The sequence below is a fragment of the Cryptomeria japonica genome, chromosome 4 (genome assembly GCF_030272615.1).
Source record: "Cryptomeria japonica chromosome 4, Sugi_1.0, whole genome shotgun sequence".
Taxonomy (NCBI): Eukaryota; Viridiplantae; Streptophyta; class Pinopsida; order Cupressales; family Cupressaceae; genus Cryptomeria; species Cryptomeria japonica.
Window position 1 is genome coordinate 27,236,106 of NC_081408.1, and position 23,097 is coordinate 27,259,202.

The following is a 23,097-nucleotide window of genomic DNA, read 5'->3' on the forward strand; positions in this document are numbered from 1 at the left end:
AGATTCCAACTGCATAAGATATGTCTACCCGAGTAGTGGTTAAGTAAATCAAATATCAAACTCCTATGTAATGTTTCATTAATTGATTTACCATTAGGGTCTTCACTCGACTTAGTGTCTGTCTCCATTAGTGTTGTTGAAGGTTTACAGTCTTGCATGTTGAATTGTGTGAAAATTTTCTTGTTATACTTCATTTGTGAAAAAAATATTTTTTGAGGTGTTTGCCACATTCAATTCCAAGAAAGTAATTAAGTAATCCAAGATTTGACATCTCAAAATGGATCTTCATGTCTTCTTTTCATCTTTGGTATTAGTGATTGATTGTTTCCTGTAATGAACAAATCATCAACATATAGCACAATAAATAGTACCTTGTCAAAATTCTTAATGTATAGATTTGGATCAACATCATATTTTTGAAATCCTTTTTGAAGAAAGTACTTATCAATTTTTTAGTACCAAGCTCATGGAGCTTTTTTCAAATCGTATAGTACCTTTATTAATCGACACACGATGTGTTTCTTCCCCTTTTTAACAAATCTAGGTGGTTGTGTGACATATACCTTCTCTGTCAATTGACCATTTAGGAATGGACTTTTACATCCATTTGGTGAATTTACCAACTATGATGAGAAGAAAGTGATATCAACATTCTAATTATTATCATCTTTGCAACAAGAGAAAACTTTTCCTCATAATCTACCCCCTCAATTTGCTTATAGCCTTTGGCTACCAATCTAGCTTTCTGTTTGTCAATTGATCCATCAGATTTAAACTTGTTTTTAAATACCCATTTACAATCAATATCCTTCTTTCCAATAGGTAAAGGAACTAAATCCCATGTTTCATTTTGATGATTTTACTTTATCTCTTGATTCATAGCATTTTTCCATTTCTTATCATTTATTGCTTCATCAAAATTGCTTGGTTGATGAGCATCTAGAACACTTGATATTAATGCATAGTTTATCTCATAATCTTGCAACTTGATAGGTGTTCTCCTAGCCCATTTGGATCTCCTTAGAGGAACATTAGATTGTGGAGTAGATATTATGCTTGAATTTGGTTCATCAATTTCTTCTCCTTCTTCTATACATTCAAAAGGAATTTCTAATTTTAATTCATAATTTTTGGTTGAGGATGATAATGTGTTTCTATTATTGTTTTCTTCTAATACATAATCACGGTGAATGGGTGGAAGGTAACACTCTTCTTTAAATTTGACATCTCTAGAGATGTGAAGTTTGTTTGTTTTAGCATCATATAATCGATAGGCTTTACTGGAATCATCATAACCTACAAGGATGCATTTTTTACTCTTATCATCAAATTTTCTTCTTTTCTGTTGTGGAATATGCCTATAGGCAATTCTCCCAAAAATTATCAAATGCCTAACTATTGGTTTCCTTCCTGACCATGCTTCTTCTAGAGAGATTCCTTCTAAACTACTAGTCAAACTTCTATTGATCAAATAAGTTGTTGTATGGATTTCTTCTCCCCATAATTTGTCATCAAGATTACTAGCCTTAAGCATGGACTTAGCTTTTTCTTGAAGTGTTCTATTCATTCTTTTAGCTACTCTATTTTGTTGTGGAGTATACGGAGTTGATAATTACCTCTTAATTCCATTTTGCTTACAAAAATTAGTGAATTCATTTGAAGTATATTCCCCCCCATTATCTGATCTTAGCATTTTAATTTTTTTATCACTTTCATTCTCAACTTGATATACAAACTCTTTAAAACTATCAAATGCTTCAAATTTATTTTAAAAAAAATAAACCCAAAACTTTTGAGTGGAGTCAATGAATGTCATGAAATATCGGGATTATCCTATAAAATATCACTAATTATTTTTCCAATAATGTTGCAACTTCTTGTTTGAGAATAAAATAAAATCAGCAAAGACTTTTGTAGTCCACTCTACAATTATTTTCTTCAAACTCAGCAATGATTTTTGCAATCACGCTGCAACCCACTCTGATACCAAATGTTAGAATTGGTAACTGAATAGATTTTCTCTATATTCAAAAGGTTGATCACAAGGATCTATAAATATAGATAATTCATGAAGAGTTGTGTCTCTTGCATGAGACATGACTATAACTAAATATGATGAAATAAAGTTTATTTTTAACAATTATTATGTTTATTTATACTTAGATCCCTATATACTCTTTTCTTTTCATGATCTATCTTCTCTCTAATCTTAAGTTGAATTCACAATTACAAGGTTGTCCTTTTGAATGTGAACTTAAACTCACGTAAGTATAAATTTAAAAGTTTTAATATGATTGACTCATATACTTTACTTTTCCCACCCAAGGCTAGGTAAACACACATTTCTACAATTTGATGTCATGTGATAGTAAATGAATATCCATGAATATATCTCTCATCTCTCACATTTATTCTCATTTTGATTCATTCTAGAATAGCAATCAATAGTGACACATGTAGATTTGATGCTTAAGTAAAGTGAAAATAGGCATTCTAGAATATTTTTTGAACCTTGGTGGATGACATCAATATCTCTTACCATTATCCTCACCAATTGTGCCTAACCAATTCAACTACAACCCTTTGGAATTCTAGAATATTTTTCTTTTAATGTAGCAAAGATATTTATCGATAATGACAATCAATATATTCTAGAAAGAGATATTAGATAGTTAATATTAGATTGCATAGAGAATAAGATTAAAAAAAATCAAAAGTCAAGTTCAACAATACAAATTGAGTTCATTATCAGTGAAAACTAAATAAATAATATAAAACTTAATCAATAGTTTAGGCATCCTACATCCTTGGCTTTGAATACACACTTGGATGAGTTAGTATAAAGTTGATGTTGTTTAGTAATTTCTAAAATTTGATTTGCATGTTGCAAGTGTTCCTTCAAATTTTTAATCTATACTAAGATGCCATTAAAAAACAATAATTGTTTTTGATAAATATGACTCTAAAAGGGTCCATCAAACTTTAGCATTTTAGATCATTGTCTTTGTTGTGGTGTACATGGGTCGACGTGGGCCTTGGATTCAGGTTGGGTTGCAGGAGTGCTTTCTACAGGGATTTCTACTGTGAATGCTTTTATTTGGTGGCACCTCCCATGTAGGACCCCTAATTTCTGGAACATTAATCTTAGGATTTGGTTGTTGGGTGTTAGAGCTCCCCTTTCAGTGGGGTTTCTTGAGGTGGTGTCTCTTTGTGGGATACGTTCCTCTGCCAATTACTTGCTACTTGCTTGGGATCTGGGGCCTGTATTTTTGTTGTTTCTTGCCTTGTTCTAGGCTCCTCTTTTCATGGCTTCTATATTCTTCTTAAATGGGTCATGGGCTTTGTTTTGGCAATGGATTTTGTTTTGGAGATACTTGATGACCCTATTGCTAGTGTGTGGTGGACCCTTCAATATGGAGTTTAAGAGGTGTGTATCTTTTTTCTTGTTTTGAGGATTCTATGTTGATGTTTGCTCCACCTTGGGTGGGATTTGATTTGGGGAGTGGCTGAGGATTTTAGGGGCTTTGAGGTTACTACACTTTTCAGGGGATGATGGATTCTATTTTGAAAGGGGTTTGGTGCTATCAGGATTGGGTTAGATGTGGCTATATGCTGAGGGTTGGTTACCTTACGGATGACTAAACAAGGAGGGATATGCTCCCTTCTTATCTGTTTCTTTAATGGTTTCAAACTTTCTTCAAGGGATGCCATTTTCTTCTTGGGTTTATGCTTCTTTCCCTAGAGTCCCTAATCCTCCTATGATTTCTTTTGGGGCCTGCTTAAGTGTTTTCTTCTTTGCGCTTTGAGCTCCTTGTGGTCATCTCCCTTGTCCAAGAAATGTTTGGTTCAAGGAGGTCCTTCAAGTAAAAGTTTGTGAAAATCCTTTAAAAATTTACTATCTATTTTCTGTTCCCTGGGTTGTTTTGGTTTTAGTTTAAGGGATGTTGTTAGGAAGATGGTTAGGGGTACTTTCCTAAATCCCTATGTTTTGATTAAGTGATTTAGATTTGGAGGGAACTTTGTTCCTGCTAGTTTGGTGCTCTGGTCAAAAGCATCTTTTCCAAAAAGGTTAAATTCCCTTTTTTGTTTTTTTTGGTCTTGGTTGCCTCACTATTGGTGAGTTCCCTTTGTGCATTGGCTTGGTGGTTATGTAAATTTTTGTGCCTCTCCTGGTTTAATCTATTCAAAACTTTAAAATGTTGATGGTGGTTTTTTGGCACTATTATAAATTATTACAAAAAAACCATAGTGGCCCTTAAGGGTTTGAAAAGTTATCTTATGTACATAATCATCTCTAAATTTAATTTAAAGAAAACTAAAATGAAGACAAAATTTTATTAAATAAACAACAAAATTAAAATCATATAATAAATCATCAATTACTATAATAGAAAACTTATCTTTTAACATGTAGTTGTTGAGCTCTTTATAATCAAGGCACATCTTTAAAGTCTCATATTTGTCGAACACTATTACCATAGGAGAGGAGTAAGCATTCTAACTACACTAATAATACCCACCTCCAGTATATCCCATACCATCTTCTCAATTTGACTCTTTTGTATAGATAAACACCCATAAGATCTAATGTTGGGTGGTTGGCTCCCTAGAACTAATCAAATTCAACCCTTCCTATTATTGTGGCTAAGGATGCTCATGGTCAAAAAGATCATTTTGATACAATTCAACAAAATATTTTGTTTGGCTTAAAAAAATGAGGAGCTTTGGATGGCTTTGTTGGAAGCCTAAATTTCATAACAATACCTATGACATGATCACCAAGCTTTTGTGTTTAAAATGGTGAAATGTTGAAGCTATAGAATTTTTCATTTACCTAGTATACAATCCCACATATTGTCTCCATTATGCCCTCATGATATGTGAAAAATTCTTGGTAAATCCAAGAAAGATTAGTAAGATAACCTCACTAAGAAAAAATTTCATGACTATATTGGAGTAGCTATTCTGATCTGATAAATCAATGTTAAATACTGATACCAAGATAGCTAACTTGATCCAATAAATCAGTGTGGAACATGGACATCGAGATAGCAATTACGAACTTGAAGTCTTGATTGCCTGTTGGAATAACTACTAAAGGCAAAATAACAATTCTATGTGATTCTGATAGAACAAACTATCTCGATATCGCCATTTCGATATAGCTATACAGAAGCAAGCATGTGGATGTCTATCAAAATAGCCATCAAAGGCGGACAAATGGTATTTTGCAATACCGATAGAGTAAACTATTTTGACCCACACATTTCAGGATACATCATGTCGATACAAGTCTTGTCGAAATAGTATATGAGATCGACGTAAGTTCAAAAATTTATCCAGATGATGCAAGTTATCCCAATGAAATAAAATACAAGAGGATGCATTATGCAGGTCCATCGGAATAACTTATGAATTCGGAATAGTACATCAACAAGGTTCCGATTACCAAAGCTATTCTGATGGTGAAGAAATAGAATGACATCAGCGAAACTATCCTGATTATGCACTTATGACTGATGAATAGACATTGGTAACTCATCTTTTTAAACCATCCTTGACAACCCTTGAATCAAGGAGATTACCTCACTATTTGAGTGTTCCTAACCCATCCAATGTTCAAGATCTTCCAAAGCATGGACAAGCTTTACTACTTGGGTAGGAGACACACATGTTAGGCAATCCTCTTTATCATATGAAGTATGGCAAGAGCGATTATCAACAATGTTACTAGGAATTTCATATGGAGTTATAGAGGTTTCACCTAAATTTACATAGAAAATGTTGGTTGACTTAGGCTCTAAACCTTATAGGGAAGTCATAAGTCTGAAAAATCTTCTCATGTGGGATATTAGATATAGGGCTTAAGATCATAAAACTCATACACAAAGGAAAGGAAGGAATATGTAAACGATACAAACCCTTAAGAAATTGATCATTTAAAAATTGTATAAAAGAAATTGAATCTCTAAATGCATCAAATGTAATACAAATTAGATCTAGACATCCAAATTATAAGTAATGCAAATGTAAGAAGTGTCAAGTTCACCAAAATGTAAGGTGGAAGAAATAGTATTCTCAAGTTTATGCATGCAAACAAGGAAACTATTTCAATGCCCTACCTTACCATTGGAAGGAAGATGATCAAATAGGCTCAAGAAGGCTCAAGCACAAAGTGGATGCAATGATCCTTTGATGTGGGGTACTTGAAAGATGACTATGCAATAGTATATGAATGAAATTAACCAATTTTAAACATGCATAGAAAAATAGTAAACTGGAAGACTAATTTTGGAAAAGGAGATAGTTGAGTAGAATAAGATTCATGTATAGTCCAAATTTGAGGTAGAAATGAGAAAATTGGGTCAATATGATCGATATTAGTCCCAAGACTAGGTCAATCTGATTCATAGACTCTCGATAGTTTTGACTTTGATGTAATGTAAACTATAGCTCTCCTTTTGATTAGCCTTGTTTCTGTAGGCTCGCCACCTCTACACTCTACACCAATAAATAGTACAATATGCTTTATATCTATTTTACCAATTCCTATTTTGAAATGCTCTTTGTCTTCTTCTCTATTTGCACAACAAGCCACTAGTCTCTTTCTTCTAAGAGACCCTCCATCTTTAATTTTCAAATCACATTCTCTACTATTGAAATTTTCAAACTTAAATGGAGATGAACTAACCATGACCAATCACTTGAGCTTGAAATTGCAAGAAAACAAAACAAATTCCATTGTAGAAAAAATCCTATCACGCACTAAAAAAAAAAGGTTCACTCTCTCTATTCAAGCTTACAACTCTAATACCAAATGTAGAAACATGATATAACTTTACAATGAATGCATACTGAAAGGAAATACAAGAGCAAGGAAAGAAAAATAAAATCCAAGTAAGTTTATTGATGAAGTAAAAATTACCAAGAGAAATGCAGAAATCTTTAGAGCAATCACCCAAATGTGAAGATGGAGGCACAAGAACTTTTGAAAGGGGAAAAACAAAGAAAAACCACTTGTGTTATTATGAATGAGGCAATGCCTAAAATGAGAGAGAGAGGGAGCAAGAAGCTCTTTACAATATTGTCATTAAGAAGAAATGAGAGAGGAGACATCTCTTAAATAGAGATGAGGAGAGGAGTTACAAAGTAACTCCCAAATCTATGAATGCCACCATTCATAAAATGTGTGTGCCATGTGTCCACATCCTCTTATGGAGGAAATCTAATATTCCTTAATAAAGGAAAATAAAATAAATGACTTGTCCTCACACATGTACTAGAGGACAAATTACATGTAGGAATTCCAAAGGAATATCCTAAACTAAATATAAATAAACCTAAGCCAAGTAAAGATTAAATATTCTAACACCCCCCCTTAAGCTTTACTTGGGGAGTTTACATCAAACCCTTGAATGGGTTGCAATCCAAGATTTTTACAATGAAATTGGAACTTTTCTTTACAAAGTGGCTTGGTCAAAATATCAGCAACTTGGTCTTCCCCCTTGCAATAGAGTAGTGAAACTTGCTTGTCTTCAATTTGTTCTCTAATAAAATGGTGTTGGAGAGAAATGTGTTTTGTCCTTGCATAGAAAATTAGATTTTTAGCCAAGGCAATGGCACTTTGGTTATCACAATACAATTGAGTTGGTTCGTGTTGAGGTAGACCCAAATCTTCAAATAGTCTTCTAAGCCACAAGATTTCTTTGGAAGCATTAGTGTATCCCGAACCAACAAAAAAACAATAACCACAAGTAGATTTCCCATCATTGGGATCTCCACCTAGATCAGAATCAGTAAAACCTTTTAAAGTAAAATCAGAATTTGCATCATAAAACAAACCTACATTAATAGTTCCTTTAATATATCTTAAAATTCTTTTAGAAACTTTAAAATGTGTTTGTTGAGGTTTAGACATGAATCTTGAAACCAAACCAACACTATAAGCAATATCCGGCCTAGTAAGAGTTAAATAGTTCAAACTTCCAACTAATTGTCTATACAAAGTAGGATCAACAAGAGGAGTTTGCATATCAAGCATTATCTTAGTGCCTAATTCAATAGGAATTGAAACATGGTGAGCATCATTCATTTTAAACTTATCTATGAGATCTTGAGCATATTTACTTTGAGATAAGAAAATCCTTTAGAGGTTTTCCAAATTTGCATTCCTAAGAAATAATGTAAAAGACCTAAATCAGTCATTTGAAATTTTTGATTAAGTTGAAACTTAATATCAGAAATCAAAGTATTGGAACTTGAAGTAAGAATCAAATCATCTACATACAAGATAATAATGATAATATCATATTCACTATGTTTAATATACAAGTTAGGATCATTTTTACTTCTAATAAAACCTTGAGAAAGAAAGAATGCATTAATCTTTGAATACCACTCCCTAGGAGATTGCTTTAATCCATAAATTGATTTCTTTAATTTACAAACTAAGTGTGCATTACCTTCTTTAATAAAACCAGGAGGTTGAGACATATAAATTTCCTCATGTAAATCACCATTAAGAAAAACACTTTTAACATCCATTTGGTGAATAGGCCAATTCATCCTAGAAGCTAAAGCAAGCACAAGTTTAATTGTAGGCATTTTAGCAACAGGAGCAAAAGTTTCAGTATAATCTAAGCCTTCAATTTGAGAAAAACCTCTAGCAACTAATCTAGCTTTAAATTTACTAACTTGATTATTAGCATTCAATTTGGTTTTATAAAGCCACTAGCAAGAAACAAGATTTTTACCATGAGGCAAGGGAACTAAATCCCAAGTTTGGTTAGAAATTAAAGTATCATATTCTTCCTTCATTCCTTTTTTCCAATATGGTTGATTTTTAGCTTGATCAAATATTTTAGGATCATTAGAATTCATAATAGTAGTCATTAAAGCATAATTACAATAATTAACTCTTCTAGCTTGAAGTCTATCCATTCTAGCTAAGTATTCATCACTGTCTTGAATTAAAGATTTAAACCATTTAGGTATTCTTTTAGAAGTAATGGATTCATCACTAGAAGAAGAGTCATGAGGAGTAGAGTTATTATTATCATCATCACTATCACTAGAAGGAATAGAAAGAGATGCATTAGGAGTAGGGTTAAGAGAAGGAGGTTGGTCCTCCACAAGCACAACTTTGCTTTGAGCAAGTTCATCATCCTCCACTTTAGAACAATCATGAATGTCTTTTTTTGCAATACAAACATCTCTTGCAACTTTTACCTTGTTAGTAATAGGATTGTAAACTCTATAACCTTTAGTATTTTCATCACAACCAACAAAAATAAAAGGAGAATATTTAGCATCTAATTTTTTTCTTTTCTCCTTAGGTTTGTGAACATAAGCTATGGAACCAAAAATTCTTAAATTCTGCAAATTGGGCTTTCTACCAGACCAAGCTTCTTCATGAGTTTTATCCTTTAAGGTTTTGGTAGGTGTTCTATTAATTAAATAAGTTGCACAAGCCATAGCTTCAACTCAAAACTTGTAATCCATATTTTTTGCATGCAATAAACATCTTGCCATTTCCACAATGGTCCTATGCTTCCATTCCGCCACACCATTTTTTTGTGGTGTATAAGGAATGGTAAGCTCATGTTTAATTCCAAAAGATTTCAAATAAGCATTAAATGCATTATTGACATATTCTCTTCCATTGTCAGTACGAAGAATCTTAATTTTAGAACTAGTTTGCCTTTCTACAAACATATGAAATTCAGTAAACACATCAAGCACTCGATCCTTACTATGAAGGAAATATATCCATGTTCTTCTTGAAAAATCATCAACAAAGGTAAGAGCATACCTTGAACCTTGGATGGATGGATTCTCCATGGGACCCAAGAGATCACTATGAACTAAATGCAATTTAGTATATGCCCTCCAAGATTGACCATGAGGAAAGGGTTCCCTATGCATCTTATCACTCATGCAACCATTGCAAACAATTTGAGAAGGAACAATAGTAGGCAATCCATCAACCATGTTTTCTTTTTGCATCAATGAAATATAATTAGAATTGAGATGGCCAAGTCTTTCATGCCATATAGTAAAATCAACAGTAGGAAGCAAAGAATACTTTGGAGGAGAAAATTCATAGAACTTGAATAAGTTATCAGTATCCATTTTAGTAGTAGCAATAACATGATTAGTTTTTGGATCAATGATATAACGTATGCACCTATAAAAGTTAATCTTATAATCTTGACAAAGTTTATGAACTGAAATCAAATTTGATTTTAATTCAGGAACATAAAGAACATCATGTAATTTCCCATTAGGAACATTCACATCACCAATAGCTTCAACTTTTCAACTATGGTTATTAGCTAATTGAACAGGAATATTGGAAGTATTAGGATGCAAAGATTCAAAACATTCTTTATGAGAAGTAACATGCTGAGATGCATCAGAATCAATGATCCACTCAAGTGGTTGAGAAACATTATAAGTACATGTAAATGCATGACGAGATGAATTACCATTATTATTACCTTTCTTATAATGAGGTTTATGTTGTTGATTATTTTGATTATTTTGGTTCATGGGTTTTTTACCATTTTGCTTCTTAAAACAATTATTAGTAATATGTCTATCTTTCCCACAATATGTGCAATGGGGTCTTGTCTGAGAATTATTCCTTTGATTATGTTATGTATTATTATAATTATTATTATGAGAATTGTTATGATAGGATTTAGAATAAGATTGATAATTGGAAGATTTGTGATTATTATTATGATTATGATTATTATTATTGGATCTAAAATTATTATAATGATTTTGATTTTTAGACATAAAAGCATATTCACTGCTTTTAAGAGTACCAAATTGAATTAATTTAGCTTCCTCTTGACGTAATAAATTATGAAAAAAATCATAAGTTAATTGAGTAGTTAAACTAGGAATAGCAAATTGAGCATGAATATTCGTAATAAATTGCTGAAATTGACGAGGAAGACATTTTTTAAGAATAAGATGAATTAAACATAAATCAGCTAGCATAACTCCTAAACTGGTTAATTGACTATTAATAGAATCAAATTTTAATAAGAATTCATCCATGGTTTTAAAATCTGTATACCTGAGATCTTCAAGTTGATCTTGAAGCTGAATTTTTCTGAATTCATTTGAACTATCATAAGTTGTTTTTAAAATTCCCCAAGTTTCATACGCTTTTGTACAATTTCCAATTAGAACATACAAATCAAGAACCATTGAAATATCAATTAAACCAAGTGCTTCCTCATTTTGAGCCTTCCATCTATCTTGGTCGGCCTGAGGAGCAGTTGTAGTGGGCTCAAAGGTTTTATCAGTTGCAACATCCAAAAGATGCTTGAAATGAAAAATTAAAGAAATATGTGTTTTCCATGAATGATAATTAGAACTATTTAATTTAATTTCAGGAATTAAGGTAGACATGATAACAAAATAACGAACAAATTATGATTAGTATTGAAAAATAAATAAATACCCCTTTGCTTAAAAACAAAAAAATTAACCTCCTTGATTAAAATTGAACCAAATTTTTTATCAAAAAATCTTATTTTCAAAATGTAATAGCAATTTTTTAAAAAACTTAAATTTTAATAAAACAAAGTTTATATTAAAAAAAACTTTGAATCTTTATTAATAAAATAAAACAATTTATATTAAATCTTTATTAAAAAAATTCTACTTTATTAAAAAAAATTATAAACTTTTAAATTTTCAAAACTTACATAAACCTTTTTTTTAAGAAAACTTTGTAAATATTAAAAGCTTATAAACACTTACTTTAAGGAAAGTTGACTTTTGTTTTATATGCATGAGCTAATGAAAGAAAACTTTTTGTAAAACTTTGTTATATGTATGAAAGAAAAACTATATGCAGTTTGGAATTTTTTTTTAATATACGTATAATTAAAAATAGAATCACATAATCACATGAATCATAATGAATGAAATATGGTGGAGGCAATAAGTATAAAATAGAAAATTGCAAAGATGAATACGTTGCCAACAAATTAATCAGAAACATAATATTAATTGGTAGATAAAACAGAATAGTAACAAAATGCAGATGGTAGGAGAAATGACAAAAGGCGTTGGAAATATAGCTGGAAAAGAATAGAGACAGAGATGTTACGACAACACAAGTTGAAAAAAAATATGTGCAGAAATAGTTACAGAGACGTCACGACAACAAAAGTTGAAAAAAAATGTGCATAAATAGTTACAGAGACGTTACGACAACAGAAGTTGGAAAAAAAAAAGGTGCAGAAATAGTTACAGAGATGTTAGCATAGCGGATGAAATGACATCAGACGTTAATAGTAGATGAAGAAAAAAAAATGGAGGCCTTGCAAATCCTTGTTTAACAAATCTGCAGAGACAATGAAGCTTGCAAATGTGAAAGATTTACAGAATTATTTGAAGAAATAGAGTTATATTTTGTAATAACAAAAAGTAGATTTAAGATTTGAAAGGAAATACAATGTAGAACTGTAAACCAAGAGATTTATGCCTTTTACAGGGTAGAACCTGTAGAAAATGTTAGACTCTGATATTTTTTTTTATAGAGATTCAATGAAGAAACAATATGAAATTTATTTTTATCAAAAATATTTGCAAGTAAAGGAAATGTTAGAACCTGCAAACAAATAGAGAATGCAATTTAATAATAAATCAGATTTGGTAGCAAGCCGACCAAACAGATTAAAGAGGCTGAGTTTGGCGGTAAACCTTCCAAACTATTCACAATAAAAAAACTAGAAACTTTGGTGGCAAGCCTTCCAAAGCCACAACTTTAAACCAGAAAGAAGAAACTTTGGCGGCAAGCCTTCCAAAGATTTTTTTTTAAAATAAAAAAATACAATAGAAGATTAAACCTACAGGCAAACTTGTTAACAAGTTTGAAAAAAAAATTTAAAACTGAAACCAAAACCTGCACAATAGAAAATATTAGAGAAAGAACTTCTTCTCCTCTCAAGAATGTCTCCAAGAAGGCGAACTCCATAGAATGGTAACCTTCATCAATCTCAACTTGAAACAAGGATTAGAACCTACTCTGATACCATGAAAGGAAATACAAGAGCAAGGAAAGAAAAATAAAATCTAAGTAACTTTTGAAAGGGGAAAAGCAAAGAAAACCCCCTTCTGTTATTATGAATGAGGCAATGCCTAAAATGAGAGAGAGATAGAGAGGGAGCAAGAAGCTCTTTACAATATTGTCATTAAAAAGAAATGAGAGAGGAGACATATCTTAAATAGAGATGAGGAGAGGAGTTACAAAGTAACTCCCAAATCTATTAATGCTACCATTCATAAAATGTGTGTGCCATGTGTCCACATCCTCTTATGGAGGAAATCTAATATTTCTTAATAAAGGAAAATAAAAGAAATGACTTGTCCTCACACATGTACTAGAGGACAAATTACATGTATGAATTCCAAAGGAATATCCTAAACTAAATACAAATAAACCTAAGCCAAATAAAGATTAAATATTCTAACACATACTAAAAATATTCAGCATTGACATGCACAAACAATGATAAATAATAAATATAAAATTGAAATGATCACAAAAGAAATGTAAAACATAATACAAAATATATGCAATGAAACTATTGTATGGAAAGAACTCCAAACACTAGAAATTCAAAGCTTTTATTAATCTTTCAAATAAATATAAAATTGAAATGATCACAAAAGAGATGTAAAACATAATACAAAATATATGTAGTGAAACTATTATATGAAAAGAACTCCAAACACTAGAAATTCAAAGGTTTTATTAATCATTCAAATAAGTAACACCAATATAATTTGTTTGTCTAAATTCTGATAACACTTTGCACTACAACATGAAAGACCAACTTCTTTTTCTTTCAATTTGAGCAATGAATATATAAGAATGAAAAAAAGCACAAATCATAAATGATTTCTAAAACTATATGTTGAAAACTACTAGCTAATTTAAACATTATCACCCACACGACATAAATCACAACACCTAAATCAAAAAGAGTTTAACTATAATTTTTTTCTTTCAACTAAATCTTGTCAATTATAATCTAATACGTCTTTTTGATGATCTTCCTTGATCTCCTCCAACTCTACACTCCTCATCATGTTTCTTTTTTAAATTTCAGCAACTCTTAGATACTTGTAAAGTTATTACAGTTGCATTTATCAATTCCCATGATAATTAAGAGAACAAATCGTCAAATTACAAACAAATGACAATTAATATTAGTTTAAATTTATAGATAATTAAATATTGAAAAATTAATGACACATATCCAACAAACTATAAAAGACTATAACAAAGAGAACGATTTTTTTAATTAAAAGCTATTAACAAAATATACATTTCAAATTTGTTTGGGAATCCAAAATAAAAAGCCTAATGTAAATTATCATTAATTATCTTACAACTAAAAGCAGCATTTTGACATTTTGACATTATTCCTAATGTTATCATTACAGTTCACAATAATTCAAGCATATATATTATGTATTGAGTTATATTGAATACAAAAAAAATTACATAAGATCAGAGGAAATAAAATTAAGTACAAAGGCATACAATGGCAGATATAACCAGAGTTCACATCGCAGCAGAGAAGAATGGAGCAATAGACATAACAAAACAGATATAACGAGACATATACTTTGAAATTCTCAACGCCATACTTGCATAGTATCTCTGTCTGAGACGTGTATTTCGCCATAATATTAACATTATTTCAAATGATTGATACACTATTTGGCTAAGAAAGATAAGTGAAATACTAGAATAAACTCCGTGCACACAACTAATGAATTGCCCACCATACTATTCTCAATGCTTCAACAGAGAAAACGGCAATTCCAACAGCAACCATAGCAAGTGAAGTCCAAAGCTTCACAGCTGATGAAGATGGTGCAGCCTTAACTTCCATTGAAGATTCTATTGAACTGGGTTTATTCCAGTTTTTTTGAATGCCAGCAACATGGCCCCTTCCAACAACTGTTACAACTGATTTACATTTCTTTGCAACTTCAAATAATCTAGAGACCATATAAACTTCCCTCTCATGAATAAGTGTTTGTGCTATACTTGGGAATTCCCTCTCTATATCTTGATTATTTCCATCACTTGCATCCACATCTACTGATACTAAGGGCACAATAGCTAACAGTAATAGAGAGAAGAAAACAAACTTAGCTTTATACCAAAAGCTCATCTTTGACCATGTCCTTTGGTCAGTTATCTCAATAGGTCTGTCACCCAATATCACCTCACCACCATATTTCTTTGCTTCTCTGTATGCACTTAGGAACTCAGAGCCAGGAAAAACTTTAAGTTTTTTTGCAACCTTTGCCGTAATCAAGCTTGCAAGAATTTCGAAGGTATTAAAATTGTTACTCTTCCACATAGCAACCATGGCATCGGTAAATCTAGGCACCTCTAAAATTCTAGGTGTTTGAGGATCCATGATGTGAGATCTGGTTTCACAGAGCTCTAGGAATACAACATCTGGTTTCAAGAAGCCAATGATTGCTTCAACATCCTTGCAAGATTGTGAAGAGATATGACATGTTCCAACCAAATAAACATTGCAGGTGCCTTTCACAGATTCACATTGTAAAATTACGACTTTCTTCCTCAGCTCTTCTGGAAACTCATCCTGAAATTCGAGAAGAAATGGGTTTGTAATACTGTTTTCCATTTCTCCTTGGAAGCTACACCAGCACTTGTATCTCTTGTGAAATTCGACTGTAAAAAAACAGAAGATCTGGCAACTTTGTACATATTTTGTGAAAAAAGCTTTTGTATATGTAAACATTTTTCCTCTCCCTTCTAGACAAGCCGACTTGGGGAAGCGTATTTAGAAGAGAGTTTATATTCCAATCTTACAGATAGAAGGGCTATTGATAAACCTAGAATGTATTTTAAAATATTACTTGACCCCATGGGTGAATTATAATGGAAATTGGCTTGACCATTAAGAAAACAAACGAGTAAATAGCTTTACATCTAAAGGTGTACGGCCAAACGAGCCCACACGTTATGTTTGAATTTACGCATAAAATTAAAATATATTATAGATGTAACGTATTCAAGTGCTGGTCTAAGTGGATAATAGTTCATGATCAACGAAAGCTTAATAAATAATATTAAAGTTAATTAAGAATTAGGGTAATCCACATCCTTGAATTTGAAAATACACATGGATGGGTTAGCATAAAGTTGATGTTGTTTAATAGTGAAAAATTCGATTTGTATGTTGCAAGTGTTCTTCTAGAGTTATCATATATTAAAATATCATCAAAATTAAAATATTTTTTTATAGAAATGTTTAGAAGATCGAGTTTAATTTTTAAATGTTCTTGGTGCATTTGTAACATCAGTAAACATTACTAAAATATCATAGTGTTTCTCATGAGTTTGAAAATTTATCTTATGTACATCTTCATCTCTAAATCTAATTTGATGATAATTAGAATACAAATCAATTTTCATAAAACAAATAACAATATTAAATTCATATAATAAATCATTAATTATTAGAATAGGAAACTTATCTTTTATGGTGTATTTGTTGATCTTTTTATATTTTGAAAACACATCCTTGAAGTGTCATCTCTCTTGAACACCATTTCCATAGGAGAAAAGTAATCATATTAATAATAGCTACTTCTAGTATATCCCATACCATCTTCTCAATCTCACTTTTTAATACATACATATAGCAATAAGACCTAATAATGGCTAGTTGGCTCCCTTGAACTAGTTGAGTGGCATGATGACTTTGACTTTTAGGAGGTATTCCTTTTAAAAAATCACTAAAAACTACCTTATTCTTATCTACAACTTCTTGTAGATCTCATGGGGTAGAATTATTTCATTGAAATACATATCATGAAAATAATTGGACCAAAATCGCATCTAATCCCTTATTCGGTATTTTTATCTTTTGTGAGATCTTATCACTTTCGACGACTTTACACACAACCCTATTACTTCTACTTCTACTTTCGTATTAAATGTTTAAGAATTTGAATAGCTCTTGGAAGTTCATCTTAGTTGTCCCTACTATAATAAGCTAGTGTACTTCCAACATTACATTTACTAGATCAATGATATAAAAAATTGAGAAATCGAGAAGACATTCTCATGTGGTGATGTAGGAGCATCCAAGACTATCATGCAATCTTACATCCCAAATAAATATTTAAATCGAGAAGACATTCTCATGTGGTGATGTAGGAGCATCCAAGACTATCATGCAATCTTACATCCCAAATAAATATTTAATTTTGAATTTCATGTGATTTTTAACTACAAGTAGTTTTTGGGCACCTAGTTTAGGCTCGTGAAAGAAGTGAGATATATATTCATAATATATGGGGGAAATCTTTATGATTATTATATAATCACTTGGGTGAAATAAGGGGCTATAAAGTGCACTTCAATTGTCAAAAAATGTTAAAAAAATACAAAATGAATGCCACAAAGTTGGTATTTTATTATATTTTGATGTAATTTAGTGATGTAATTTTGGGTTATAGGAAGCTATTTTCAGTAGTTACAACACATTAAGAGTGACAAAATTTAAAGTTGGTATTTTAATATATTTTGAGTTATAGGAAGCTATTTTCAAGAGTTACAACACATTAGGAATTACAAAATTGAATGTGATTATTAGTTTTTTCTTGGCATGAGTCCATGTGAGGATTACAAAAAATTATTTGGGGTTGGAGAAATATATAATTTTTTCTGTTAAAAATGAATTAAAAATCATTTCTTAGGGTTGCATTGAATAAAGTTTCTATAGGAGGTAGAAATTCGGGTTTGAAGAATTCGATTGTAGAAAGTGAATTCCAATGCCCAAGTTGTTTGAGAAATCTTGGATCATCTTTCTAAGCTGATTAAAATTATATTTTTCATTTTTTTGTAATGAAGAGGAACTCATGAATTTATAGTGTAATTTATTTATGTTTTTGATAAAGATAAATGGGTTTTACAAGGACCCGAAACCTAAAGTTTTACAACAACTGGCCAACAACCAAACCGACAAGAAACAACATCAAAATAGGGGAGCAAACCCGAACAGAAACAAAAACAAAGGAAACACAGACAAACAAGGCAAAGCAAAAGAAAAAGCTCTCAGTTAAGCGAGAGCACCAGATTCTTGTTCTTTTGGATGGAAATCTTGTTGATTTCCTCAAGCTCCTCCACGATGAATCTAGAGGGACCCTTGTTGCTGCTTCTACTCCTGGTTCTCGAACTGGGTCTAGTGGTTTTACTGTCTTCAACAGCCATATCATCTCCTCCAAGATCTTTCACCGGATCACTGTGATAGGATCTATAATCAACAACGATGTCATTAATCTTTTCAAGCCCCTCAATGCTGTTGTTCATGGCTTCTTTACTAATGTCGACCAGGTTCTTGAGATTTTTCTTAATCTCAACCATAGATTGTTCAACCTTATCAATCCTTTGTTCGTGATTGCATTTGATCACCTCAATTTATTTATGTTAATAAAAAGTATTTATGGAATATTCTTGTAGCTGTATTCATGTGTTGTTGGCTATGAGGATTGAAATTTTTTAATATAATCATTTTTTTGTTTTGAAATTTCGTGAGAATGATCTTTTTTAAGTTGTCTATTTGGATGGATGATTTGATAAAACTCGAATTGGAGTTTGTTCTACATTGCATGGACAATTCAATACAATAGCACTTCCTTGAATAAATGACAATATCCCAATCTACAATTAGGACTTGAAATATGGGACCTATATATAAACAAATTTAGATAAAATACTAACTTTTGTTGATGATGTTGTGAGTTCATCTTGATTATATAAACAATGTCACTCTTTTTTTAAAAGAAATTCACCACCTTGAGAGTTTGAGGGGTGATACTAATAGAAAGTGCATAAGGGGAAAATGATGGTCGGTGATTAGTTCATACTTCATTTAGCTCATTTCAAAACTTGAATATCTATTCTTCATTATCTTCTTCTTCACTTAATCTTCCATAAATAATAATTTATTTTATCCACATTTTTGTCCTTTATTGAATTTTCTATCACAATTAAGACATAAACTTCTTTTTCCTTTTTGTTCTTCAATTTTTGGAGAATTATTCTAGTGGATTAATATAATGATTGTGTTAATAAGGATATTTCTCCATTATGCCACTAAACCCTTTCCATCTAGGAATTTAAAACTTTCCCTATTCTTAATATGCTAGCATGAAAAGATTAACTAGAGATGTAGTGCTAAACATGTCTACCTCATGTTGGGTGTGATCCTTAAGACCACCCTAGAATATTTATTTCAATTTTTATTTTGGAATTGTATGTACAATTACGGATATAATTTTTATAAATATATTCCTTGAATGATCCTATTTATTGTAGTTTAGTTAACTAACTAAATTATTTATTTGATGCAATGTTATTTCTATAAAGTGACAATTACTCCTCTATAAAACTAACCATGGAATAATTGTATCTATTTTTTTCCTTTGCCCACTTGGCTATCAATATTAAATTTTTCTTTGGTTCTAGATATAAATAAGATATTGCCACTTTTTACTTGCTTAAAATTTGAGGCACTCCAAAAAAAAAAAAAATTCCATTTGATTTATCCAAGCTAGTAGATTCTTTCCTTCAAACATGTCCACATACACCTTTGATATCAATTTTCTAGATCTCATAGGAGTGTTGACATTTGGGTAATGCTCAACTTTTCCTAATGCTCCACTTTGATTGTAATGATTTTGGAGTTTTCTATGTTGTTTTGACAGTGGTATCTTTTGGATTGACTCTTGGATGAATTTTACTACCCTTCGCAAATGTTCATTCATTACAAGCATGATGAGCCATTTCTTCTTTTAACTCATTCTACATAATGTGTACCATCCTCCACCTAGCTTACTTTTTCATCCCATGGTGGAGGAGTTATTGCTAGGGCCTTACCTAAACCGAACTCCATGAATACAATCTTTTTTTTGAGCTCTTTCCAAGTGCACAATAATTATTGACCCTATAGGTAGTTTGGATTCTTACCATGATGAGGTTCAACTATGTAAAATATTATATTTTATAAAACAAAACTTGATCAAACCATATGATTTTAATTATTTTAAGCTTTACATTAAAATAAGTAAAATGATAGAATTATGTTTATACACACAACAAATCAAGTGAAGTACTATAACAAGGCTTACATGCACCAATTCAATTGTAAGGAATATAAATAAGATCACATATAATTAGATAAAATAGATATAGTATAAAGTTAGGTTTAAATAGGTTCTTAGGCAAACAAACATTGTCAATAATTTAATTAATAAATAAAATTAGAAGTACTCTTGTGACAACTTCACAAAAAGACTAAATGAAAAATTTGAATAATAATGAAAATTAATAAAAATTTAAAGAAGTTTAAATATTAAATATATATTTATCTCTAATTTTACTTTAATCAAGAATTTCCATATCATAAGTTTGAATTTTTTTTGAGTTTCTAACTATATTTCAAAATAATTGTTTTTATGATTGAAATTATTTTTTATTTAATTGATTAGTTTTACAATTTATTGATAATTTTAAATTTTAAATTTGAATATTTGTTTAATTTTTTTTCAATTTAACTTTGATGATATTAAGATGAATGTTTGTTTGCTATATAAATTATTCATATGACTTCATACAATATTATGAATGTTATTTGATACTTAATTTACATCATGAAGCACAAACAGTCCACTTTCACATACAAACTCAATAGTGGGTATACTCATGGAAGTTCTTCCCACCACTCACTCATTAAGTTGCTATCATCTTTGTAGGGTGAATGGAAATGTGTTCCGCATCACCTTTCATTTTAAATTTTCTGCTTTTTATTCTTACACAATGCATTATCAACACAATGCATTATCATGTGGAGTGGAACAAAAGAATAGTTTTAGTATATGCACCTGCTGAATACAAAAGAAATAGCATTTGCCAAAAACTATAGTCTCAAGCAGAGACTAATAGCTGAACTTTCATATACTGACTGGAGTTTAAGCTTGATAACTCCATTATCTAGATGCAATGACAATTATACCATCATTCCCAAATGCTGGTTGATATCCAAGCCTTATAATTCCCTAAAACTAAAATAAATATTAAAATTTTAAATAATTATATTCACCGTTCATGGCACAAGAAATAGAATATAATATTAGCCCAATGATTGATAAACAATCTGGCTCAAAAAGACGAGTGAAATACAACAATGAAGTCCCTACACAAAACAAAAGTGCCCACCATACTATTCTCAACGCTTCAACCTTGAAACAGAGAAAAAGGCAATTCCACCAGCAGCCAGAGCAACTGTAGTCCAAAGCTTCATAGCTGATGAAGATGTGGTAGCCCTAACTTCCATTAAAGATTCTATAGCAATGGGTTTTCTCCAATTTTTCTGAATTCCAGGAACATGGGCACTTCCCACAACTGCTACAACTGATTTACATTCCTTTGCAACTTCAAGCAATCTAGAGGCCATATACAAGTCTCTCTCATGAGTGAGTGTTTCTGCCATACTTGGGAATTCTCTATCTATGACTTGATTATTTACTTCCATATCTAGTGATGCTAAGGACGTAGTAGCCAACATTAATAGAGAGATGAAAACAAACTTAGTTTTATACCAGAAGCTCATCTTTGACCACGTCCTTTGGCATGTTATCTTAATAGGTCTGTCACCCAATATAACCTTACCACCATATTTCTTTACTTCTCTGTATGCACTTTGGAATTCAGAGCCAGGAACAACTCCAAGTTCTTTTCCTGACTTCTCCATAACCAGGCTTCCAAGAGTTTCAAAAGCATTAGAATTGTTTCTCTTCCACATTCCAACCATACCATCAGTAAATCTGGGCATCTCTTGAAGTCTAGGTGCTTGGGGATGCAAGAAGTGAGATCTGCTTTTACACAACTCTAGGAATACAACTTCTGGTTTCAATAAGCTAATGATTGCTTCGACATCCTTGCAAGATTGTGAAGAGACATGACATGTTCCAACCAAATAAACATTGCAGGTGCCTTTCACAGATTCACATTGTAAATTTACAACTTTATTCCTCAGCTCCTTTGGAAGCTCAATCTGAGCAAGGCTTACAGTTTGGTCTTGGAGGAGAAATGGGTTTGTAATAGTCTTTTCCATTTCTTCTTGGAAGATGCACCAGCACTTGTATTTTTTGTGAAATTCGATTGTACTTAAACAGAAGATCCGGCAACCTTGGACGATATAATGATTTATTGTTAAAAAGCTTTTGTATATGGAACTAATTTACCCCCACAACCCTTCTAGACCGGCCGACTTGGGCGAGCGTATTTACAAGAGAAGGTTTATATTCCATGTTATAAATATGATAAAAATTAAAAATGGATCTGACAGGAGTACTTGGCCCCATAGGCGGGTTTGGGTTGAAGCTATTATTCGCTTCTTGAAGCCAAATGTGATTGCCCCACCGTCCCTTAGAGCAAAGCAATAGAAAGTAGCCTTGATCATTAAAATAAAACAAATGGGTATATAGCCTTACATTTAAAAGTGTATGGGCAAAGGGGCTCACACTTTATGGTTGAGTGTTATGCATAAAACTAAAATATACTAATGGTATGATATTTACAAGTGCTTATTAAAGTGGGTTTTTCTTTATGTATTCATTATGATTTTACAATGCAATGATTGTTTGTAATGGTGGAATTAGTATCTTTATGTTAAATTTTTCATTTATTGTGTTTTCACAAATTAGATGTTAGTTATTCATATATATTGATTCTCAATTTCGTACAATGCTTGCTCATTTCATTTAAATTCAAGAAAATGTAATGTTTAATTCATTATTATCCCAAATTTTAAGACATAAGCATAAATTATTACAATATTGGGTAATTCAAAATTTCATGCTATAGAAGCTACAAGAAATTTTATAATATTTTAAACATACTCAAGCGAGTTTAGATGTAAATTCTCTTCATTATATTCTACTCATACACTATTTAAATGTGGTGGTGATCAAAATGAATCTTTCCATATATAAAATCTATTAAAA

At 31.2% G+C, this 23,097-nt stretch overlaps 2 protein-coding genes across 2 annotated transcripts; both read right to left on the minus strand.

Annotated features, from left to right (window-relative positions):
- Positions 1 to 14,807: 14,807 nt before the first annotated feature.
- LOC131079227 (uncharacterized) lies at positions 14,808 to 15,704 on the minus strand. The gene has a single exon (XM_058017128.2). The coding sequence runs from the start codon at positions 15,702 to 15,704 to the stop codon at positions 14,808 to 14,810; it is 897 nt and encodes a 298-aa protein (XP_057873111.2).
- A 5,613-nt stretch (positions 15,705 to 21,317) lies between these two features.
- On the minus strand, positions 21,318 to 22,205 carry LOC131079221 (uncharacterized). The gene has a single exon (XM_058017122.2). The coding sequence runs from the start codon at positions 22,203 to 22,205 to the stop codon at positions 21,318 to 21,320; it is 888 nt and encodes a 295-aa protein (XP_057873105.2).
- Positions 22,206 to 23,097: the final 892 nt, after the last annotated feature.